The sequence below is a fragment of the Anolis carolinensis genome, unplaced genomic scaffold (genome assembly GCF_035594765.1).
Source record: "Anolis carolinensis isolate JA03-04 unplaced genomic scaffold, rAnoCar3.1.pri scaffold_26, whole genome shotgun sequence".
In the NCBI taxonomy this organism is placed as follows: Eukaryota; Metazoa; Chordata; class Lepidosauria; order Squamata; family Dactyloidae; genus Anolis; species Anolis carolinensis.
In genome coordinates this window covers 608,193-630,545 of record NW_026943835.1, presented here as the reverse complement: position 1 = coordinate 630,545, position 22,353 = coordinate 608,193, and the positions used below count along the sequence as shown (strand labels likewise).

Sequence of the window (22,353 nt, the reverse complement as noted above, 5' to 3'; positions counted from 1 at the left end):
CAAAATCTCATTGCTATGACTTGACATTCTGTAATTCAAAAGGAAACTTATCCCAAGTTTCAAACAGTACAAAATGCAATACTATATAACTATACAATTAAAGGCACACAAAAGGGCCATGCAATACTTTAAACAAGACAATTAAAACAGCTGCTTAACTGAGAAGTTACGCCTGGGCTTTCATAAACTTGCAGCAGGCTCTGAAGAAATGGCAGGAACTGCAGAAGGTTGGAATTTATTGCTTTGCAAACTGGGTTCTGGAAGAGGCTTGGTTGGTCTGCAAAGGCTGACTTCTGGAGAAATGTATCTACTTTGCAGAAACCTGGATTTTGCTGCAGTTGCAAGAGCTGAATGTAGCGATTTGCTGGCTTGAGAAACAGAAAAGGCGGGAAACTTAGCAAATGTATCAATTTTGCAAAGGCTAGGCTTCTAGCAAATGTATCCACTTTGCAGAAGGCTTGAACTTGCTGCAGCTACAAGAGCTGAATGTAGCAATTTGCTGGTGGCTTGAGATGCAAAAAGAGCGGGAAAGCTTGTAAATGACTCAATTTTGTGAAGGCTGGGCTTCCCTCTGGAGGCAAAGGCAGGCTTCTTTTGACTTCTTTATCTTTAGGAGACTATGGGCTTGGCAAATTCAAGGCCCTTTCACTCCTTCTTTTCCCTTCTTAGCACTTCTGGAAGGCTTCTTTCAGCAGTTCTGGAAAAGAAGGCTTCTCTCTCAGTACTTCTGGAAAAGAAGGCTTCTCTCAGCACTGTGCCGTCGCGCCTGGGGCTGTAAACTCTTAGTGAAAGAGGCATGGACGTGACATCTTTCCCCAGGGGATTGCTTCTTGCCCTCCTTTAGGGAAACTGGAACTCCCAAGGACCAAAACACTGTAGTTAACTCAAAAACTGGGTTTATTCTTCACAAAGGGGGTAAAAGAAAATATACATTACAGTCTTTGATTGTTTAAGTCCATGAAGCTTGTCCAGATAATAATAATAATAATAATAATAATAAAACGTTATTTATAACCCGCCACCATCTCCCCGATGGGGACTCGGGGCGGCTTACATGGGGCCATGCCCAGACACCATACAATATAACAAAATAAAACAATATATCATAACACAATATAATAGTACAAAAATAATCATATACATTACAACACAAATCAGAGCAGACAGGGCGGGCCACATGAACATTTAATTAAAAACTCGGGAGAGAGAGGCATATAAATAAAGAGAACAGGGGTATAAGATGGAACAGTCCAAACAGTCCAAAGGATAAAATCCAAGGGGAGTAATCAAAAAGGTATATAACATTTACTCCCCGAAGGCACATCGAAAAATCCCTCTTTCTCTGGCTGTGAATGCCGGAGCAAACTCAGCCTCAGTCCAATGACCTATATCTGAAGACAAGAGTCTTCCTCTGTTGCCAAAGGACTGATGTGAAGGCGCTTGAGACTCCTCAACGTTGTTCAGGTTGGCCCTGAACATGAAGTGTGAGTCCCAAGGGTAAGAACCTCAGAATTGGTGCTGAGAGGTAACTTTTAAAGGGCTTTTTGAGCCAAGCCTCTCTTTCACGTCCATCCGATACAGAACTTGCTGATGGAATGAAAAGAGGAAACACTGTCCTACTTCAGGAAGAGGTGGAGCCAAACAGTTTTGCTGAGTGAGCAATGTAACAGGTACAAACAACATTGATTGACAGATATAAATAACCAATCCAACTACATCTACAGGGTAAGGGCAAAATCAGGCATGATACAGCAATTCAGATCTTAAAACTTATAGTTTGACATATAGATGGCGCCACTCGCGCCGTCACAATAATAATAATATAATATAATAATAATATAATGATATACAATATATTAATTAGATAATATAATAATAGGATAATAGAATAGAATAATAGAATGGAATAGAATGATATAAAATATATTAATAGGAAAATATAAAATGGAATATAATAATAATAAAAGAATATGCTAATAATGATAAAATAATAATATGATAATATAATAGAATAATAGTATAGAATATAATGATATAAAATATATTAATAGGATAATATAAAATGGAATATAATAATAACAGAATAATAATATGAAAATATAATAGAATAATAATATAATGATATAATAATAATAATAGAAAAATATAATATAATGATATAAAATATATTAATAGGATAATATAATAATGGGATATAATAGTAACAGAATATGATGATAATAATATGGCAATAGAATAATAGTATAAAATAATGTTTCAGGGCATAGGATAGGAATAAGGATGAGAGGAGAATCCCAATGCGTCCTGTACCTTTAAGAAACTGAAAGAGCAGGACGAGTGGAAAGCCCTCTTCTGCTTTAGCCCTGCAGCCATGCTTCCCAATGGAACTCTGCTGCAGCCTTAGTTGCTAGGTCTTACTTTCAGGGGAGGCCTTATATTTGGCAATCCCCCCAAACCCCTGCTAGGTCTTATTCTTTGGGGAGGTCTTATTTTCGGGGAAACACGGTAGCTGTGCCCGGCCACGCGTTGCTGTGGCCTTGTCTGGTGGTGTTGGTGAGAACTTGTTGAGGTTGTGGTGGTATTAAATGTCTGTTGTATGGTTGTCTTATGTTGAGTATGCATGTGGTTGTTTGTGTACTGTGATAGAGGGGGTCTATGTCCCTGTGTAGTATTGTATAGTATTTATACGTTGTCCATGTGTTGTGAATGCTTGGATTGTGTCCAGCTGCATAGTAGAAAGGGTTGGGTGTCACGCTCACTTCAAACGAATCTGTAAAAATTTGCAAACCCCAGAAATGATTGCAATTGCCTCCTTGTTTGAGGTACTCCCCATTCCTTTACGTCTGATACTTTAGACGGATCCATAGCTAATCCATCCGGAGATATCCGATACCCCAGAAAGTCAATTTGAGTTTTGTTGAATTCACATTTGGAAAGTTTTGCATACAGCTTTGCTTCCCTTAGTTTTTGCAAAACTTCCCGGACCAGTTCCACGTGTTTTTCTTTGTCCTCACTTACTATAAGGATATCATCCAAAAATATGAATACTCCTCGGTACAACAGTGGGTGCAAGATTTCATTTATAAGCTGCATAAAGCACGCGCCGCCATTTTTTAATCCAAAAGGCAAAATTTGATATTCAAAATGTCCGAATGCGCAGGAAAATGCAGTTTTCCAAGTATCCTCGGGTTTGATTCTTAATTTATGATAAGCTTCAATTAAATCCAGTTTGGTAAACATGCTCCCTTTCTTTAACACGGTAATCAGATCCTTTACTAAGGGCATAGGGTATTTATTATCTTTAGTAATTGCATTTAAATTTCGATAGTCAATGCACAGTCTTAAAGAGTTGTCTTTCTTTCTCCTAAATAACACTGGGGCTCCCAAAGGGGAGCTGGACGGCTTAATGAAGCCTCGCGCCAGATTCTTATCAATGTATTTCCTCAGTTCCTCCTTCTCCTGAACAGACATGGGATACACTTTCGGTTTTGGTAAGTTTGCTCCTGGGGTTATTTTGATTTCTACTTCTATATTCCTTTTGGGAGGTAATTTACTTGCCTCTTTCTGATTGAACACATCCACAAAGTCCCTGTATTCAGGGGGCAACAGTTCTTGGTCTATTTCCCCCTCTTCATCTCCCTCGCTCTCTTCTTCTGCTATTTTGCTTATCTCCCATTGCGTTTGTTGCTCTTTAAATGCCAGGCTCTTTCCCCTCCAATCCACTTCGGGGTTTGCCTGTTCAAGCCATGGAATCCCTAGTATGATATTGTATATGGCAATAGGGGCTATCACAAAGGATATTCTTCCTTCCCATTTGCCTATTTTACATGGGATCCCCTGTATTTCCTTCGTGGATACTTCCCCAGCAGCAACCGATCCATCCAACTGCGAAAATGCAATTGGGGCTTTAAGCACTGTCTGCTGGCATTTTAGCGCCTCCGCTAATTCCGGAGTTATAATGTTCCTAGAGCAACCGCAATCCACGAATGCTCTACAGGTGGCCCGATTCTCTACCCCCGACAAGCAGATTGGCACTACCAGCATGCATTTGTCTTGACTCACCAGCCGCTCCGGAGGTTCTGGGGCTCGCACCTCCTCCTCCGCTCGTCTCCCGGCTGCTGGCGTGGGTTTTGTGGCTTTGGGCGGTTCTCCCTTCCGGGCCCAACATTCCGCCGCCTGATGGCCCGTCTTCCCGCATACAAAGCATCCCGGCTTAGGTCTGTTGTCTTCTCCTTTGAAGGGGATCCCGGGCCTCCCTCCGGGTCGCTCCTGCTTCCTCGTTTCTCCCCGTTCTCTGCTGGGCGCTGCTGCCGCCGCTCCGAAAGCGCTTTACTTGGGACAGGGTGGATTCGACGCGCCCTGCCAGTTGAATCCAACCCTGTAGCGTCTCTGGGTCATCTCTGTGCGCCGCCCAACTAAATACTTCGGGGCGCAGTCCCTCTTTGAATATCTCCACTTTGGTCACTTCGGACCACTCTGGTACCCTTTCCGCAAGATGGAGGAATTCTTCTGCGTACTCGGGTACCGTCTTGTCCCTCTGCTTTATTCCTTTTAGTTGGTCGCGAGCCCTTAATTGCTCCAGCAGGTCTTTAAATCGGTTCTCCAGTGCGGCTAAAAATTGGGGCACTGACCTCAAGCACGGGTCGCGTCTGGCATGTAATTGCACATACCAGCTGGCCGCCCCCCTTTTTAGGGTATTACCAATGGCCCGAATCATGCTTCCTTCGGAAGGGAATGTGTGCGCATTGTCCTCCATGTATCCTCTGATGCCAATGAGGAAAAAGTTCAGCTCGGATGATTCCCCTCCGTATTCCAATGTGAGCTCCTCTCTCCTAGGCATCCATTCTGTGGCTCGTTGCCTCTGCATGGGTGGTCTGGGGAGGGGTTGCATCAGGTTCCCTTGAGCTGACCCTTTGACCACGCCGCGCCCCAGCCCGGCGGTTGTTCCCCGCGGCCCCCGAAATTCTGCCGCTGCCGTCGGCCCTTCCACCCATCTGAATGCAGGCCCTGCTGTAGCCCCCGCGCTTCGCCCTCCTTCGTCGTACGGTGCATCCTCCCCATCTCCGTGGATCTCCGGCTCCTCTTCGCCTTCCTCCACCAACCCACTGGACCCGATCCCTGGTCCCAGCGGTCTTTCCACCCCGACACCCATTCGGGGGGTTGGGAGTCCTGTTGGAGATGGTGGCCTCAGAGTTCCCAAGGCTTGCTGGCGATCCACCTCGCGCGCCATCCTTTCTCGGAACTCCAGCTCCTGCCAGTACTCCTCGTCTCCGTCGCCGCCTGCCGCCGCTGGGCTCTGCGTCGATGCGCGCTGGCCCCTTTGGATCCAAGCCTCGTCCTTACTCGGCTCTCTTTCGGCACCGTATCGAGTGGGCTCCCTCTGGAGATTCTCCTCCAACAACGGCACCAATCTTCCCACGGTTTCCGACAGCCTGGACAAGTTGGTCTCCAAGATGGACAACCGTAGGGCCACGGTCTCCGGCATGCTCCCTCCGGACCCCCAACTGGTCTCTGCAGCCGCTGAGACACCCCTTCCTCCTCTGGGGATCCGCTGGGTTACTCCGTTCGGTCTGGGGTAGCCAGTAGAGGAAGCGATGGCCTGTGGCGTTTCCTCTCCCAGCGGTCGAACATCTGGTAGTGGCCCCTCTGCCCCCTTCGGGCTCCGATTGCCCCCTCCACTCATTGTCACTTCACTGCGACTTCGCAGGAGGGTGAGAATGGGATTCTCGACTTAATGTCCCGCTCACTTCAAACGACCAGCATGAACGCAGATCAAAGACAGCTGCTATCAAAACCAATCTTTATTGAAGAATACACAACTTGGGAAAAGTCGAGAATGACATAATGTTTACATACAATCAATTTTATTACCTTTGCTTTGTCCTGCTCACTTCAAAGGATCAGTCTGAACGCAGATCAGAGATAGCTGCTCTCAAATCCAATCTTTATTGAAGAACACATGACTTTGGAAAAGTCAAGAATGACCCAATGTTTACATACAATCATTTTTATCACCTCTGATGCTACGTAACACCACACGTAAATATCATCATCAATTCCCACCCCCAATATCACATTACTACCATTTTCACACACTAGACCAATTATAATTGTTTATATTTTCAACCCCAAGTTCCTAAGCATATTCTATCTTCTTCTGCCAGGTGCTTCTAGGATTGTTTATGTTATGACTCCCAGTTCAGGGCTTGGTAATTCAGCCCTGTAACTGGGTTCCATGACATGGTGCCCTCCTTTTCTTCGTCCTCCTCTTCGGTTCTTCTTTCATCACAAATCTGAAACAAACCAAACAATAATTCTATGTGTCCATTTTGTCCAAAGTACCCCTATACTTTTTCAGTAAGCTACGATGGAATACAGGGTGTATTTTCCCTAAACTTTTTGGCAATGCCAACTGGAAAGTCACCTCGTTGATAACACCCTGTATTCTAAATGGTCCAATATATTTAGGGCCCAATTTTTTCGAAGGTAGCCCCAATTTGATGTTTTGGGTACTTAACCATACTAGATCTCCTTTCTCCAATTTATCGCCTTCCACCCTTTTTCTGTCTGCGAACGTTTTATACTTTTTGTGTGCTTCCTTTAATGATGCAGTCACTTGATCCCAGCATTCTAACATTTGATTTTTCCAAAATCTGGCTGTGAATTGAACTCCTCTGTCACTGACCACTCTACTGGGACATCCATGAAGTTTGTAAATATGATTTATGTATAATTCAGCTAGTTTCTCCGCTGATGGTAATTTCGTCAGTGGTATAAAGTGGGCCTGTTTAGAAAATAAATCTAATACTGTCCAAATATAACGATGTCCTTTGCTGACCGGCAGTTCCCCTACAAAGTCCATAGCTACACATTCCCAAGGTCTGGTAGGTTCCACTACTGTTTGTAACAATCCCATTGGCTTCCCTCCTCTCGATTTATTTCTGGCACAATCATCACATTGAACAACATGATTCTTTATATCCTTCCTCATTCCTGGCCACCAACAATGTTTTGCTATTGCCTTTGTTGTTTTTGTGATTCCCGGATGACCAGCGCTCTGGTTATTGTGAAAACGCTCCAAAATTTTAATCCTTAATATTGCTGGGATATATAGTTTCTTGTTCACGAACCAAAACCCCCTCTTCTGCTCCCCCTTTTCCGAATTGGATGCGATCCACTGATCTCCCTCATAAGACTGTTTCAGTTCTTTTCCCCAATTATTTTCCCCGTCGAGTTCAAGAATAGCAGTGTTCTCTTTTTGTGTTTGCGCTCTTGTCCTGACCGCTAAACCCCATTGTTTATCAGAGAATATTGTCCCCTCTTTTGCTGCGGCCAGGCTTTCGTGTTGAGGCATGCGTGAAAGAGCATCTGCCAAGACATTTTGCTTTCCCTGGAAAAACTTTAATTGGAAATCGAACCTGCTGAAGTACTGCGCCCATCTAATTTGTTTGGGGGACAATTTTCGAGGAGATTTTAAATACTGGAGATTCTTATGGTCAGACCAAATTTCAAATGGGATTCCGCTCCCTTCGAGGAAGTGTCGCCAGCATTCTAAGGCTTTTAATATGGCTAATGCCTCTTTTTCCCATATGGGCCAACATTTTTCAGTTTCACTGAACTTCCGGGACAAATATCCACAAGGTTTTAAGTTCCCATTTTGATCCTTTTGCAATAGTACTGCCCCGTATGCACAGTCTGAAGCATCGCAATGGATTATGAAAGGGCTTTTGATATCGGGGTGTTTTAGGATGGGTTCTTCTGTGAAGCATCCTTTTAGGGTTTCAAATGCCTTTTGGCATTCCGGCGTCCAACTCAGTTTGGCGCCAGGAGCTTTCACTTTGGCTGTCTCCCCTTTTCCTTTTGTTTTTAAAAGTTCAGTAAGTGGCGCAGTTATTTGTGCGAAGCCTTTTATAAAGGATCGATAAAAATTTGCAAATCCCAGAAACGATTGCAACTGCCTCCTTGTTTGAGGTACTCCCCATTCTTTTAGGTCTGATACTTTAGACGGGTCCATAGCTAATCCTTCTGGAGATATCCGATATCCCAGAAAGTCAATTTGAGTCTTATTAAATTCACACTTGGATAATTTTGCATACAGCTTCGCTTCCCTTAGTCTTTGTAAAACTTCCCGGACCAATTCTACGTGCTTTTCTTTATCTTCAGTTACGATCAAGATATCATCAAGAAATATGAATACCCCTCGATATAATAATGGGTGCAGTATTTCATTTATGAGCTGCATAAAGCAACCGCCGCCATTTTTTAATCCGAATGGCAAAATTTTATATTCAAAATGGCCGAATGCGCAGGAAAATGCAGTTTTCCAAGTATCCTCAGGTTTGATTCTTAATTTATGATATGCTTCAATTAAATCAAGTTTAGTAAATATGCTCCCTTTCTTCAATACGGTAATTAGATCCTTTACTAAGGGCATAGGGTATTTATTGTCCTTAGTAATTGCATTTAAATTTCTATAGTAAATGCACAATCTTAGGGAGTTGTCTTTCTTTCTCCTAAATAACACTGGGGCTCCGAGAGGAGAATTGGATGGCTTAATGAAGCCTCGCGCCAGGTTCTTATCAATATATTTCCTCAATTCCTCCTTCTCCTGAACAGACATGGGATATACTTTTGGTTTCGGTAAGGTTGCTCCTGGGGTTATTTCAATTTCTACTTCTACATTCCTCTTGGGGGGTAATTTACTCGCCTCTTTCTGATTGAAAACATCCACAAAGTCTCTGTATTCCGGCGGCAATAGCTGTGGGTCTATTTCGCCTGCTTCATCTCCCTCGTCCTCCTCTCCTGCTAATCTACTTATCTCCCATCGCGTCTGTTGTTCTTTAAACGCCAGGCTCTTCCCTCTCCAATCTACTTCAGGGTTTGCCTGTTCAAGCCACGGTATCCCTAGTATCACGTGGTATGAGGCAATAGGGGCTATCACAAAGGATATTCTCCCTTCCCATTTGCCTATTTTACATGGGACCCCTTGCATTTCCTTTGTAGATACTTCCCCAGCAGCAACTGATCCATCTAGCTGCGAAAATGCAATTGGGGAGTCAAGAAATGTCTGCTGGCATTTCAGTGCTTCTGCTAATTCCGGAGTTATAATGTTCCTAGAGCAACCGCAATCCACGAATGCCCTGCAGGTGGCCCGATTCTCTAGCCCCGATAGGCAGATTGGCACTACTAGCATGCGTTTGTCTCGACTCACCAGCCTCTCCGGAGATTCTGGGGCTCGCACCTCCTCCTCCGCTCGCCTCCCGACTGCTGGCTTGGGCTTTGAGGGTTTTGGCGGCTCCCCCTTTCGGGCCCAACATTCTGCTGCTCGATGGCCCGTCTTCCCACATACAAAGCACCCCGGTTTGGGTTTGTTGTCATCTCCTTTGAAGGGAATCCCCGGCCTTGCTCCGGGCCTTTCCTGCTTCCTCGTTTCTCCTCGACCTCTCGCCGTCCGTCTTTGCTGGCCGCTGCCGCCCCTGAAACGCTTCACTTGGGCTAGGGTGGATTCAACGCGCCCCGCTAGTTGTATCCAGCCCCTTAGTGTTTCTGGGTCGTCTCTATGTGCCGCCCAACTAAAAATCTCGGGGCGTAGTCCCTCCTTGAATATTTCCACTTTGGTCACTTCAGACCACTCTGGTACCTTTTCTGCGAGATGGAGGAATTCCTCTGCGTACTCAGGCACCGTTTTGTCCCTCTGCTTTATTCCTTTAAGCTGGTCTCGAGCCCTCAATTGCTCCAGCCGGTCTCGGAACCGGTTTTCCAGCGCGGCGAGGAAGCGGGGCACTGACCTCAGGCACGGGTCGCTTCTGGCATGTAGTTGTACATACCAGCTGGCTGCTCCTCTCTTTAGTGTGTTGCCGATGGCCCGAACCATGCTTGCTTCGGAGGGGAATGTGTGTGCATTGTCTTCTATATATCCTCTGACGCTAATGAGGAAAAAGTTCAGTTCAGATGATTCCCCTCCATATTCCAGTTTGAGATCTTCCCTCCTTTGCATCCATTCTACGGCCCGCTGCTGCTGTCTGGGAGGCATGGGGAAGGGTTGCATCGGGTTTCCTTGGACGGCTCCTTTTAACACGCCGCGCCCCACTCCGGCGGTCGTCCTGCGCGGCTCCCGAAATTCTGCCGCTGCTGTCGGTCCTTCCACCCACCCGAACTCGGGCCTCGCTGTAGCCCCCGCATCTCGCCGTTCCTCGCCGTACGGCACATTCTCCTCCCCTTCCTGGATCTCCGGCTCCTCTCCGCCTTCATCTGCTAATCCACTGGACCCAATTCCTCGCCCCAGTGGTCTTTCCACCCCGACGCCCATCCGGGGGGTTGGAAGCTGGACAGGAAGTTCTATTGGAGTCGGTGGTCTCAGAGTTCCCCGAGCGTGCTGGTGCTCCACTTCGCGCGCCATTCTGTCCCGGAACTCCAGTTCCTGCCAGTATTCTTCATCCTCTTCACTCCTCGCCGCCATGGGACTCTGCGTTGAGGCGCGCTGGCCTCTTTGGCTCCAAACTCCTTCCTTACGTGGCTCTGTCTCGGTGCCATATCGGGTGGGTTCCTTCTGGAGATTTTCTTCCAACAGTGGCACCAACCTCCCCACGGTTTCCGACAGCCTGGATAAATTCGTTTCCAGGATGGATAACCGCAGGGCCACGGTCTCCGGCATGCTTCCTCCAGATCCCCAACTGGTTTCTGCCGCCGCCGGAACGCCTCTTCCTCCTCTGGGAATCCTCTGGGTCACGCCGTCCGGCTTGGGGTACCCCGTAGAGGAAGCTATGGCTTGCAACGTCTCTTCCGCCAACGGCCGAGCTCCTAGCAAAGGCCTCTCTGCTCCGTCATGGCTTTGATCTCCTTCTCCACTCATTATCACTTCACTGCGAATTCGCAGGAGGGTGAGAACGGGATTCTTGACTTAATTGTCCTGCTCACTTCAAAGGATCAGTCTGAACGCAGATCAGAGATAGCTGCTCTCAAATCCAATCTTTATTGAAGAACACATGACTTTGGAAAAGTCAAGAATGACCCAATGTTTACATAAAATCATTTTTATCACCTCTGATGCTACGTAACACCACACGTAAATATCATCATCAATTCCCACCCCCAATATCACATTACTACCATTTTCACACACTAGACCAATTATAATTGTTTATATTTTCAACCCCAAGTTCCCAAGCATATTCTATCTTCTTCTGCCAGGTGCTTCTAGGATTGTTTATGTTATGACTCCCAGTTCAGGGCTTGGTAATTCAGCCCTGTAACTGGGTTCCATGACACTACGTCACATCACACGTAAATATCATCACCAAACCCCTGTATCACATTTCTACCATTTCCACACAAACTACTCATTATAATTGTTTTGATTTTCACTCCACAAGTTCCCATGCTCTGCTGCCAGGTGTTTTCATGAGCCGTCGAGGAGTGCTCTTTGTTATGGCTCCAATTCCAGAGCTTGCAGACTCAGCTCTGGGAATTGGCCCCATGACAGGAAAGGGTAGGAAAGGGTTGAGGGAGAGGCAGTGGGTGGGGTCACGCAAATTAAGGAACCCTGGGATGCCCATTCTGGAGGAGAAACAGAACATCTAGGGTGAAATTGTCCCCGCAGGAAAGCCTTCCTTCCCCTGGGTGGGGGACAGGATGGGGTCTGTGGGGGACACGGGCAGGGTCTGGGCTGCGTGTTCATGGCGCTCCCTGTAACCTGCGTGTCAGTGGGGGAGGGCCGGGGTGTCTCCTGCTCAGTGGGAACTAGAGCTCTTTCTGGAGGCCGGAGGGAGGCTGTCTGTGTAAGTGGATACCTCAGCCACATATACACTCACACATTTCCCCCTTTTAGTACTTGTATAGATCTCTCTCTCTCTCTCTCTCTCTCTCTGGGGGCGGGGGGGGAGGGGCTGGCTGCAATGGAGGGCTCCCAAGACAGGCCTTGCCCATCCTCCCCCATTTCTCCCTGTTGACGCCTCTCCTTAATTCTGGCCAATCGGCTCTCTGGTCTGTGGAGGTCCTTTGGGGCCCTGGTCCTGCCGTCTTTCTTTCTTTCCTTCCTTTGGGGCTACAGGCCACCCCTGTCAGAGTTTTATATTATTTGGGTCATTTCTTAAGTGAAAATGAATAAGTGTTTGCAGGAATCATGTCCCATCTGTGTTTGACCAGCAGCAATTAAGACACCTGCCTTAGATTGAGGGCTATTAATAGAGTCTGAGTAAGTCTTGTGTCAGTGTTGTTAATGTGTTGTGTGTTATAGTAGTGTTGTTATAGTGTTGTATGGTGTGTTGTAATGTGTGCTGTGATGGTGGCAAAGATGGTATTGCTGCTGAAGAGCTACTGAAGGAGAACCGAAGAGAGGTTTGAAGACGGAGAGTCCAGAAACCACAGAGGTTAAAGCTTCAAGATAAGAAAGCTTTGTGTTTGCTGCTGATAAAAGCAAAGGACTGTGTTTGGTATGTTTTGTTTATATAAATCTTTCTTTACCAAAGGACAGTTTTGTTTTGGAGTTATTCTCCTTGGACGAGGGTGCAACTTCCACAGAAGGGGTTGAGAGTTTGGAACCCAATTGGCTAGCTGCGACAACCCCTCCCCTCCCAATATTTATGTATTTATCGTGTCAGAAGCGAACCGAGGATACATGATTATTATCCATGAATAATCAGATCCATGAAAGATAAACCCACAAATGTGGAGGGCCAATGCCGAACTGTCCACGGTGTCAGCTTGCCTGTTGGCAAATTAGTCCCCTTAAACATATAATGTTAATGGCCTTTTAGTAGCTTGAAAATATAATAGAAGTTCTAATATTATTACTGTAGGCAATTAAAATTTATGTTGTACTACTATGTTAATAAAAAAATAACAATAAAACATAAATAATAAATAATAGCCTTATAGTTGTGGGTGCACTTCCTTTGTATCCAGGCAACCAGAAAGTTAAGATCCTGACTGCCAGTGTGGAAATTATATATGAGGAAGTTGAGATGGCACCAGAACTGCCAATTTGGATCCATATTTGGCCCAGATAATTTGGCCCGGGCTGTGGCACAGGCTGGAGAGCAAGCCAGCTGCAACCAGCTGCAATGAATCACTCTGACCAGGAGGTTATGAGTTTGAGGCCCGCTCGGAGCCTATGTTTGTCTTGTTTTTGTTCTATGTTAAAAGGCATTGAATGTTTGCCTATATGTGTAATGTAATCCGCCTGAGTCCCCTTCGGGGTGAGAAGGGCGGAATATAAATGCTGTAAATAAAATAATAATAAATAATACAAGTGGTCATGGATTTAAAAACACAAAGTAAACAAAACCTTGGCCTTCTACTAAATGTCCTTTGACCAGAACCTGGCCCCTTGGAGTGAGTGCCTCTGGAGTGGCTGTGAGAAGGCCCTCCCTTGTGCACGTGGTGGGGCTCAGGCCGCATTGGAGTCCGTGGCTGGTGGTTTGCTGTCCTCCACATTCGCATGTTGTGGACTCCACTATGAGGCCCCATTTCTGAAGGTTGGCTCTGCGTCTCGTGGTGCCAGAGCGCAGTCTGTTCAGCGCCTTCTGAGTCTCTCCGTCTTGTGTGTGCCCAGGGGGAGTCTCCCATTCGGTATCAACCATGGCTTGAGGTTCCGGGTTTTAGCCTGCCACTTTTGGACTCTTGCTTGCTGGGGCGTTCCTACGAGTATCTCTGTAGATCTTACGAAGCTATTTCTTCATTTAAGGCCTTGGCGTACTGATATCTGAACAGAGGATGGGCCAGAGATGTCACTGCCTTGGTCCTTTCATTATGGGCTGCTACTTCCCAGCAGATGTCAGGTGGGGCAATACCGGATGAACAGTATATTTTCTCCAGCGATGTGAGGCGTAGACACCCTGTGATCATGCGGCATGTTTCATTAAGAGCCACATCCCCTCTGTTAACGTGGTGAGATGCATTCCACGCTGGGCATGCGTACTCAGCCGCAGAGGAGCCAAGCGCAAGGGCCGAGGTCTTCACTGTGCCTGGTTGTGATCCCCAGGGTGTGCCAGTCCTCTTTCGTAGGATGTTATTTGTTTATTTGTTTATTATTTATTTACAGTATTTATATTCCGCCCTTCTTTCTCACCCCGAAGGGGACTCAGGGCGGATCACATTATAACACACAAAGGGCAAACATTCAATGCCCATAAACACATCAAACAGAGACTGAGAGACACACGCAGAGGCAAGTTAACCTTCTTCTGAGGGGATGTTCGATTCTGGCCACAGGGGGGAGCAGCTGCTTCATCATCCACACTGACGGCACTTCCTCATTCCAGGTCGTAAATTAGTTAATCTTGCCTCCCCACTTTATAAGTGGTACCTTATCTCCTACTTGATAGATGCAACTATCTTTCGGGTTGCTAGGTCAGCAACGAGCAGGGGCTATTTTTTATTTTTAATTGACGGGTGCTCACCCCGCCACGGGCTGGCCTCGAACTCATGACCTCATGGTCAGACTGATTTAAGGCAGCTGCTCAACAGCTGCGCCACAGTCCGGCCCCTTGTTGCTTGATAGCCAAGCAGTGCTTCTTGTGGGTCAGAGGTGGGTCCAGGTGACTCCCAGATATGTTGTTGTGTGGCAGTGCTCCAGTGGGATTCCCTCCCGGGTCATCCTCAGAGCCCAACTTGCAGCATGCAACCAGCCCCTCCCGATGGGAATCAGGGGATCCCAGAGTGGGGAGGAACCCACAGAAGGGCCACCCTGCCCGGCCCCCTCCTTTCTTTCTTTCATGCAGGAAGGGAGGAGAAACACCACGAAAGCAGCCCCAACAGATGGCCACCCAACCACTGCTTAAGAACCTCCAAAGAAGGAGCCTCCCACCACTGAGCAGTCCTTCCTGAGGTTCAGGTGGATCTCCTTCCCTGTCCCTGAGGCCTCGTCTCCAGGGCAGCAGGAAGGAAGCCCCCTCCCTCTTCCTCGGGCCTCCTTCCCCACGTTCACATGTGGCTCCTCTCCAGCCCCCTCCTCTCAATCTTCTTTTCCGGGGACTCAACAGACCCCGCTTCTCTTTCAGCCAGTGGTTCTCAACCTTCCTGATGCTGTGACCCCTTAATAGAGGTGTTGCTCATGTTGTGGTGACCCCCAACCATAACATTATTTTCGTTGCCCCTTCATAACTACCCTGTTTCCCCTAAAATAAGACATCTCCAGAAAATAAGACCTAGTAGAGGTTTTGCTGAATTGCTAAATATAAGGCCTCCCTGGAAAGTAAGACCTAGCAAAGTTTTTGTTTGGAAGCATGACCGCCTAGCAGAACACCAAAGCATGCAGGATCGGTAAATGTACGTACCATAAAGTGTTGTACATGGAAATATTGGTAGTAACAAGAAATTCTTGATAGGATTCAGTTTGTCATTTTTTTGTTCAACAATAAATGTGAATTCTTCTTCATGGAAAAATAAGACATCCCCTGAAAATAAGACCTAGAGCATCTTCGGGAGCAAAATTTAATATAAGACACTGTCTTATTTTCGGGGAAACACAGTATGATTTCTCTACTGTTGTGAATCATAATGTAAATATCTGATATGCAGCATGTATTCTCATTCACTGGACCAAATATGGCACAAATACCCAAAGCACTCAAATTTGAATATTGGTGGGGTTGCGGGTGTGGGATTGATTTGTCATTTGGAAGTTGTAGTCGCTGGGATTAATCGTTCACCTACAATCAAAGAGTATTCTGAACTCCACCAACTATGGAGTTGGACCAAACTTGGCACACAGAACTCCCATGACCAACAGGAAATGCTGGAAGGGTTTGGTGGGCCTTGACCTTGAGTTTGGGAGTTGTAGTTCACCTGCATCCAGAGAACATTGTCGATTCCAAATAATGATGGATATGGGCACCCTGGAAGTGTCTCCTGATGTGAGGGAATGGGCCGCCTGCCTGCAAGGAGGGATCCAGGGGAGGGTGTCCGGATGTTGGGATGTTGGGTGTTGAGTGAGGAAGGTCCCCAGGAATCGGGGGAGGAGCTGGAGCTGAATTATAATATTATAATAATGACATACAATAATAGTATTATAATAATGATGATGATGATGTTATAATATGGTATTATAACTGATATAATGTAATAATAGTAATAATATAAGCTCTTCTCTCCCTTCCTTCCTGCAAAGAGATTTTTGGTTGTGTCTGTGTTTATCATCCTCTTTAAACCCCAGTCTCTCATTTCCATTCTCCCTCTTTTTTAGAAACTCTTCCGTCTTAATTCTTTTAAAACATTTATTGCGGAATTTTCTAACGTTAATACTGGTGTTAAAGGAGATAATAATAACATCTTTATTAACGACTTAGACGAAGGGTTAGAAGGCACGATCATCAAGTTTGCAGACGACACAAAACTGGGAGGGATAGCTAACACTCCAGAAGACAGGAGCAGAATTCAAAACGATCTTGACAGACTAGAGAGATGGGCCGAAACTAACAAAATGAAGTTCAACAGGGACAAATGCAAGATACTTCATTTCGGCAGAAAAAAATGGAATGCAAAGATACAGAATGGGGGACACCTGGCTAGACAGCAGTGTGTGCGAAAAAGATCTTGGAGTCCTCGTGGACAACAAGTTAAACATGAGCCAACAATGTGATGCAGCAGCTAAAAAAGCCAATGGGATTCTGGCCTGCATCAATAGGGGTATAGCGTCTAGATCCAGGGAAGTCCTGCTCCCCCTCTATTCTGCCTTTGTGGTCAGACCACACCTGGAATACTGTGTCCAATTCTGGGCACCACAGTTGAAGGGAGATGTTGACAAGCTGGAATGTGTCCAGAGGAGGGCGACTAAAATGATTAAGGGTTTGGAGAACAAGCCCTATGAGGAGAGGCTTAAAGAGCTGGGCATGTTTAGCCTGCAGAAGAGAAGGCTGAGAGGAGACATGAGAGCCATGTACAAATATGTGAGGGGAAGTCATAGGGAGGAGGGAGCAAGCTTGTTTTCTGCTGCCCTGCAGACTAGGACATGGAACAATGGCTTCAAACTACAGGAAAGGAGATTCCACCTGAACATCAGGAAGAACTTCCTCACTGTGAGGGCTGTTCAACAGTGGAACTCTCTCCCCCAGACTGTGGTGGAGGCTCCTTCTTTGGAAGCTTTTAAACAGAGGCTGGATGGCCATCTGTCGGGGGTGCTTTGAATGCGATTTCCTGCTTCTTGGCAGGGGGTTGGACTGGACGGCCCATGAGGTCTCTTCCAACTCTACTATTCTATGATTCTATGAGGCCCTCCTCTCGGTCCCGCCACTGTCTCAAGTAGGGTTGGTGGGGACGAGAGCGAGAGAGAGACTGCGATGGGGGGGGCTTCCTTCTCGGTGGTGGCCCCGTGGCTTTGGAATGCCCTCCTGAAGGAGATCAGGTTCCCCCTTCTCTTCAAGCTTTCTGGGCACAACTGAAAACACGGTTTTTTGAACAAGCCTTTGGACCAGGATGAGCACCTTCCTCACTCAACCTGAGGCCTTAGGGATGGATTCTGTTAGTACTTTATGGACTGAGACAGGTCACAGCCTGTTGTACCCACAGCTTTGCTGCAGTGTTGAATTTTAATCGGTTGGGTTGTATGTTATTCAATGGAATTATTGTTTTGTGTAATTATTGATTGTTATTGCTTTATTTGTTATGTATTTTGCTGCGTCTTGTGTGTTCTGCACAATTGTGTGCTTTTGTGAGCCACTCCGAGTCCCTTCGGGGAGATGGTGGTGTTATGAATAACTTCGCAATAATGAATAACTTCTCAACTTCTCTCTAGGTGCCAATCTTGTGGAACTCAATTTTGATTAAAAAGAAAAAGGTAACACTCACGTGTCTGTATCACAGTCAATCATACACATAACTGTCAACATGGAGGAGAAACCCTTTACATGTCTTGAGTGTGGAAAGAGCTTCAGTTCGAGGAGCAATCTGCTACGGCATGAAAGGACTCACACTGGGGAGAAACCCTTTGAATGCCTGGAGTGTGGACAGAGCTTCACTCATCGTTCAGGCCTACGTCAACATCAAAGGACTCACACTGGGGAGAAACCCTATAAATGCCTGGAGTGTGGACAGAGCTTCACTCAAAGTTCAGGTCTACGTAAACATCAAAGGACTCACACTGGGGAGAAACCCTATACATGTCTGGAGTGTGGACAGACCTTCACTCGTAGTTCAGGACTACGCTCACATCAAAGAACTCACACTGGGGAGAAACCCTATAAATGCTTGGAGTGTGGACAGAGCTTCACTGATCGTTCAGGCCTACGTAGACATCAAAGGACTCACACTGGGGAGAAACTCTATACATGTCTTGAGTGTGGACAGAGCTTCACTCATAGTTCAAGCCTACGTTCACATCAAAGGACTCACACTGGGGAGAAACCCTATAAATGCCTGGAGTGTGGACAGAGCTTCACACATAGTTCAGATCTACGTAAACATCAAAGGACTCACACTGGGGAGAAACCCTATAAATGTCTGGAGTGTGGACAGAGCTTCACTCGTAGTTCAGTTCTGCGTTCACATGAAAGGACTCACACTGGGGAGAAACCCTATAAATGCCTGGAGTGTGGACAGAGCTTCACTCGTAGTTCAGGCCTACGTTCCCATCAAAGGACTCACACTGGGGAGAAACCCTATAAATGCCTGGAGTGTGGACAGAGCTTCACTCGTAGTTCAAGCCTACGTTCCCATCAAAGGAGTCACACTGGGGAGAAACCTTATAAATGCCTGGAGTGTGGACAGAGCTTCACTTATAGTTCAAATCTACGTAAACATCAAAGGACTCACACTGGGGAGAAACCATATACATGCCTTTAGTGTGGACAGATCTTCACTCAGGAACCACATCTACATACACATCAAAGGATGCACACTGGGAGAAACCTTATACATGCCTGGAGTGTTGAAAAGCCTTCACTTACAATGTAAATCTACGTTCACATCACAGGACTTTTCATGACAACAATAGGGGCATATGTCAAGTGTCAGATTTATGAATGAGAATAAGTGGTACCAAAGGCAGAAGTGTGCTTGTATAGGATTGTCTACATGGAGTAGAATCATACGGTATAAAAAACAATGAATAGAGAGTGTGAAGTTTATAAAAATAGATCCATTCTTGTCTATTTTTTGTTTGTTGGTGTAGTTTGTGTCTATGTAGGTATGTGTTTTGTTGATATTTGTTTCTAATTTAGCTTTGTTCTTTGTTGTAGTAGCTAGTTAGTTAGCCACATAAGTTTAGCATCATACATTATATAATTTCTCCTTTATGCAATATTATTGTTTTTACTTAAAAATATTTTCTAAAAGGTGGCAAATTTAGATAGGTTAAAAATTCTGAGACTGGAGTGGCAGATAGATGTGATTTTAGACCATGTGGAGTTTACTGCCCAATTTATTTTGCCTTTAAGGTTGGCCGCATAGCTCTGGAGTTGATTGTTATCCTGTCAGTGATGCAGAAAGTAGACATCCCCAGAACTTCTGCCTGCCAGCCGGGATTATATAAATCCTCCTCTGCCTATCTCACATGAATTATCCCGTTCTCAATTTGTGCTGGCTTATCGATAAATTGAGTGGCAACCCTTCAGTTGAGCTCGGCAGCGCAGCTACTCGGCTTTATTTACACAAGCATATATCCCAGGGTTGTTCACACAGCTGACTATGGTAGTGAAATACAGTAACACCCCAAATCCACAAACGGGGTTTATTGGGCCTACTATAAAGGCACCAAAATATACCCTGCAAGATTTCAAAGTTCCGTTGGCTTTTCTATTAGGCAAAGACATTAGAAGTCATACAGCAAAAGGAGAAGAATAAGGCCATTGTGAGTGTGACAGGCCCACAGTTTGTCAAGGTGTTGGCTTTGTTAATATCAGGCAAGGTATTATTTATCTTCATTTGGGCTCAGTGAGACAGTCATAAGATCCGGGCAATAAAAAGGGAGCTTGAGAGCCATGCTGCTTCTGCCCTGGATGAGGTAGTCGAGAATAGCTTGCTCTCAACCACTAAATGGGCAGAGCCTTTCAAGCGTTATTCGTGGATTTGTTAATGCTAATTAATTAGGGAGATAAGTTTCCCCTGGCCTGCTTCTAAAGCTGAGAGAGTGTGACTGGGACAAGGTCAGGTCAGAGATTCTGTAGCTGAGCAGGGATTTAAACGCTGGTCTCCAGAGTCAATAGTCCAAGTGCTGCATCATGCTGGTGTGAAGACTGTAATGGCCACGAGAGAGAAGGGTCTTACAGTTGGATGGACTCGGTCAAAGGCGCTTTGGCCGCTGCCTTGGCTTTGCAAAGCCTGAGCAGGACGGGAGGATACAGTGGCCTGGAGGCCGCTCCGTCATGAGATCACCACAAGTTCATCTGATGGCTGTCAGTGAAGCATCAACTATGGCGTTGGATAATCATCAGCATAGAAAAAAGACGAGGAACTACCCTCCGGAAACTTACCGGTACATTGGTAAGCATTTAAAGTGGATGAAAATTTGTTGATAATAAGTTTTGATATTATTGATATACCGTAACTTGAAACTGTTTTGGATTCTGGAGATGACCATGTTATTGCTAAGTTGTATAAACTTTTGTTGAAACATAAAATGGAGGAGGTGAAAGATTGTGTGGTCAAGTGGGCACAACATTTTGGTAAACAAATACAAAGGGAACAATGGGAAAGGGTCTGGACAAAGAGTGTGGAATTTACACTGAGTAAAACTACTTTTTATAACATGATGTATAGATGATACCTGACACCAGAAAGGATGGCGAAGATCTGTAACAACAGTTCTAGATTGTTGGAAAAGTGGGGGAAAGGTGGGCACTTTTTATCATGTGTGGTGGTCATGTAAAAAGGCCCAGAAATACTGGGCACAAATACATATGATTTTAGAAGAAATGGTTAAAGTCAAATTTGAAATGAAACCTGAACTCTTATCTGCTTGGGATTTGAGATGAACAACTCGACAGGAAATGTGGGAGGTGATCGCTATAGGTGAGAACGGAAGCAAGAAGGACCTGCGCTTAAAGATGGAAAGACTCTGTCAGAAAATGACTGTCTTACGAAAATGTGATTCTGTCAGAAAATGATTGGCTTACGAAAATGTGATTCTGTCAGAAAATGATTGGCTTACGAAAATGTGATTCTGTCAGAAAATGATTGGCTTACGAAAACAAGTGAGTTTGTGGGAATGAAGAGGCTTACTACGTTGACTGAGGAGAAATCTCTCACTTAAGAAATTGATTGTGTTCCTCCAGCAACGATGGGGCCAAATCTCCATCACTGTCTGTTTGTTTGGGACTAGAAGTTTGTTACTATACGAGAAAGGACGTACCAAGGGTTGCTTTTCCCTAAACGGGTGTAGAAAACAGAGAGAATTTAACAACCAGACAGAGAATGCCAGGTCCTTACATTAGATAACGTAGATTGTTTGTAGTTATTGGGGGTTTTTATATATAGGATAAAGTAGTATTATTCTAGAAACAGTATTTTTAATCTCTTGTTGATGATGATGTTGTTTTGTTTTTCTATATCTAAATAAAGACATGAATCAAACCAACAGTGTGTTCTTGCATGGTTGGGCAAGACACCTTTTTGGGGTCCCTTTCGGATTCTGGGACTCCATTAGGATCTCATGTTTCCCGGCTTCATCCTCACATGAGCCCAGGGGGCATTTTCCACGTCACATTCGGGGCCTTTGGCTTCCTCTGGAGAGGACAATCGGAAGCCATTGGCATCACAAAAGCCTTGCTCCTGGTGCAGATGGAAGTTGCTCATTCATGGCTCCTCCTTGAGGCCTCGTTCTGAGGAGGAGGAGGCATTGCGGGGGCCATCTTGGAGAAGGGGGTCAGGATTCCTCATGGCCCCTTCCCCTCCCTTCGGGAACCACCAAAGCTTCTCCCAAAACAAAGGCCTTCCTCTTAAAGACGCAATGGGACTCCTCTCCAGGAGGCAGACCGAGGTGGCTCCTGTCTCGGGAAACAGATCCTGGGAAGCCAGCTAGCTGTCCAGAGCATCTTGAGATCTCCAGATGAAGTTCTCCAGGATTGTTTGGGGCGGAGGGTGGACAACAGGGACACTGCTCTGGGCGCCTCTCCTTGAAACCCAAGGTGTCTTGTCTGCCTGCTTCATTGGCTTCGTGTCTCAACGGACTCCACTGATTCCACTACACAGTGAGTACGACTATACTTTCACGATGGACTCCTGATGCAGAGTGATGCCCTGTGTACTCAACACAGAGAAGCTACACCATTCCTGTAACCGAACTTCGATCAGAAATGTGCCTGATTGGTGATTAATACAAGATGTTTGTGAGTAAACAAGATGTGTTATTTTTCAAAGAAGACTTTGTTTTTGATCTCTGAGTGCCTATTTTAACTAAGAGGTTTCAAGAGAGTGAAATCT

General features: G+C 45.7%; 2 protein-coding genes across 2 annotated transcripts in view; one reads left to right on the top strand and one right to left on the bottom strand.

The window, feature by feature from the left end:
- LOC134294876 (zinc finger and SCAN domain-containing protein 2-like) overlaps window positions 1-21,504 on the top strand; it is a 47,854-nt gene extending 26,350 nt beyond the window's left edge. The window contains exon 2 of the mRNA XM_062966660.1: window positions 17,732-21,504. Coding sequence (XP_062822730.1) covers window positions 17,824-18,777 — 954 coding nt within the window. The 5' untranslated portion in view covers window positions 17,732-17,823 and the 3' untranslated portion in view covers window positions 18,778-21,504. The remainder of the gene's footprint in view (window positions 1-17,731) is intronic.
- The window catches only part of LOC134294866 (zinc finger protein 850-like), a 104,615-nt gene that overhangs the window by 48,313 nt on the left and 33,949 nt on the right, over window positions 1-22,353 (bottom strand). The gene's annotated exons all lie outside the window — the stretch shown is intronic.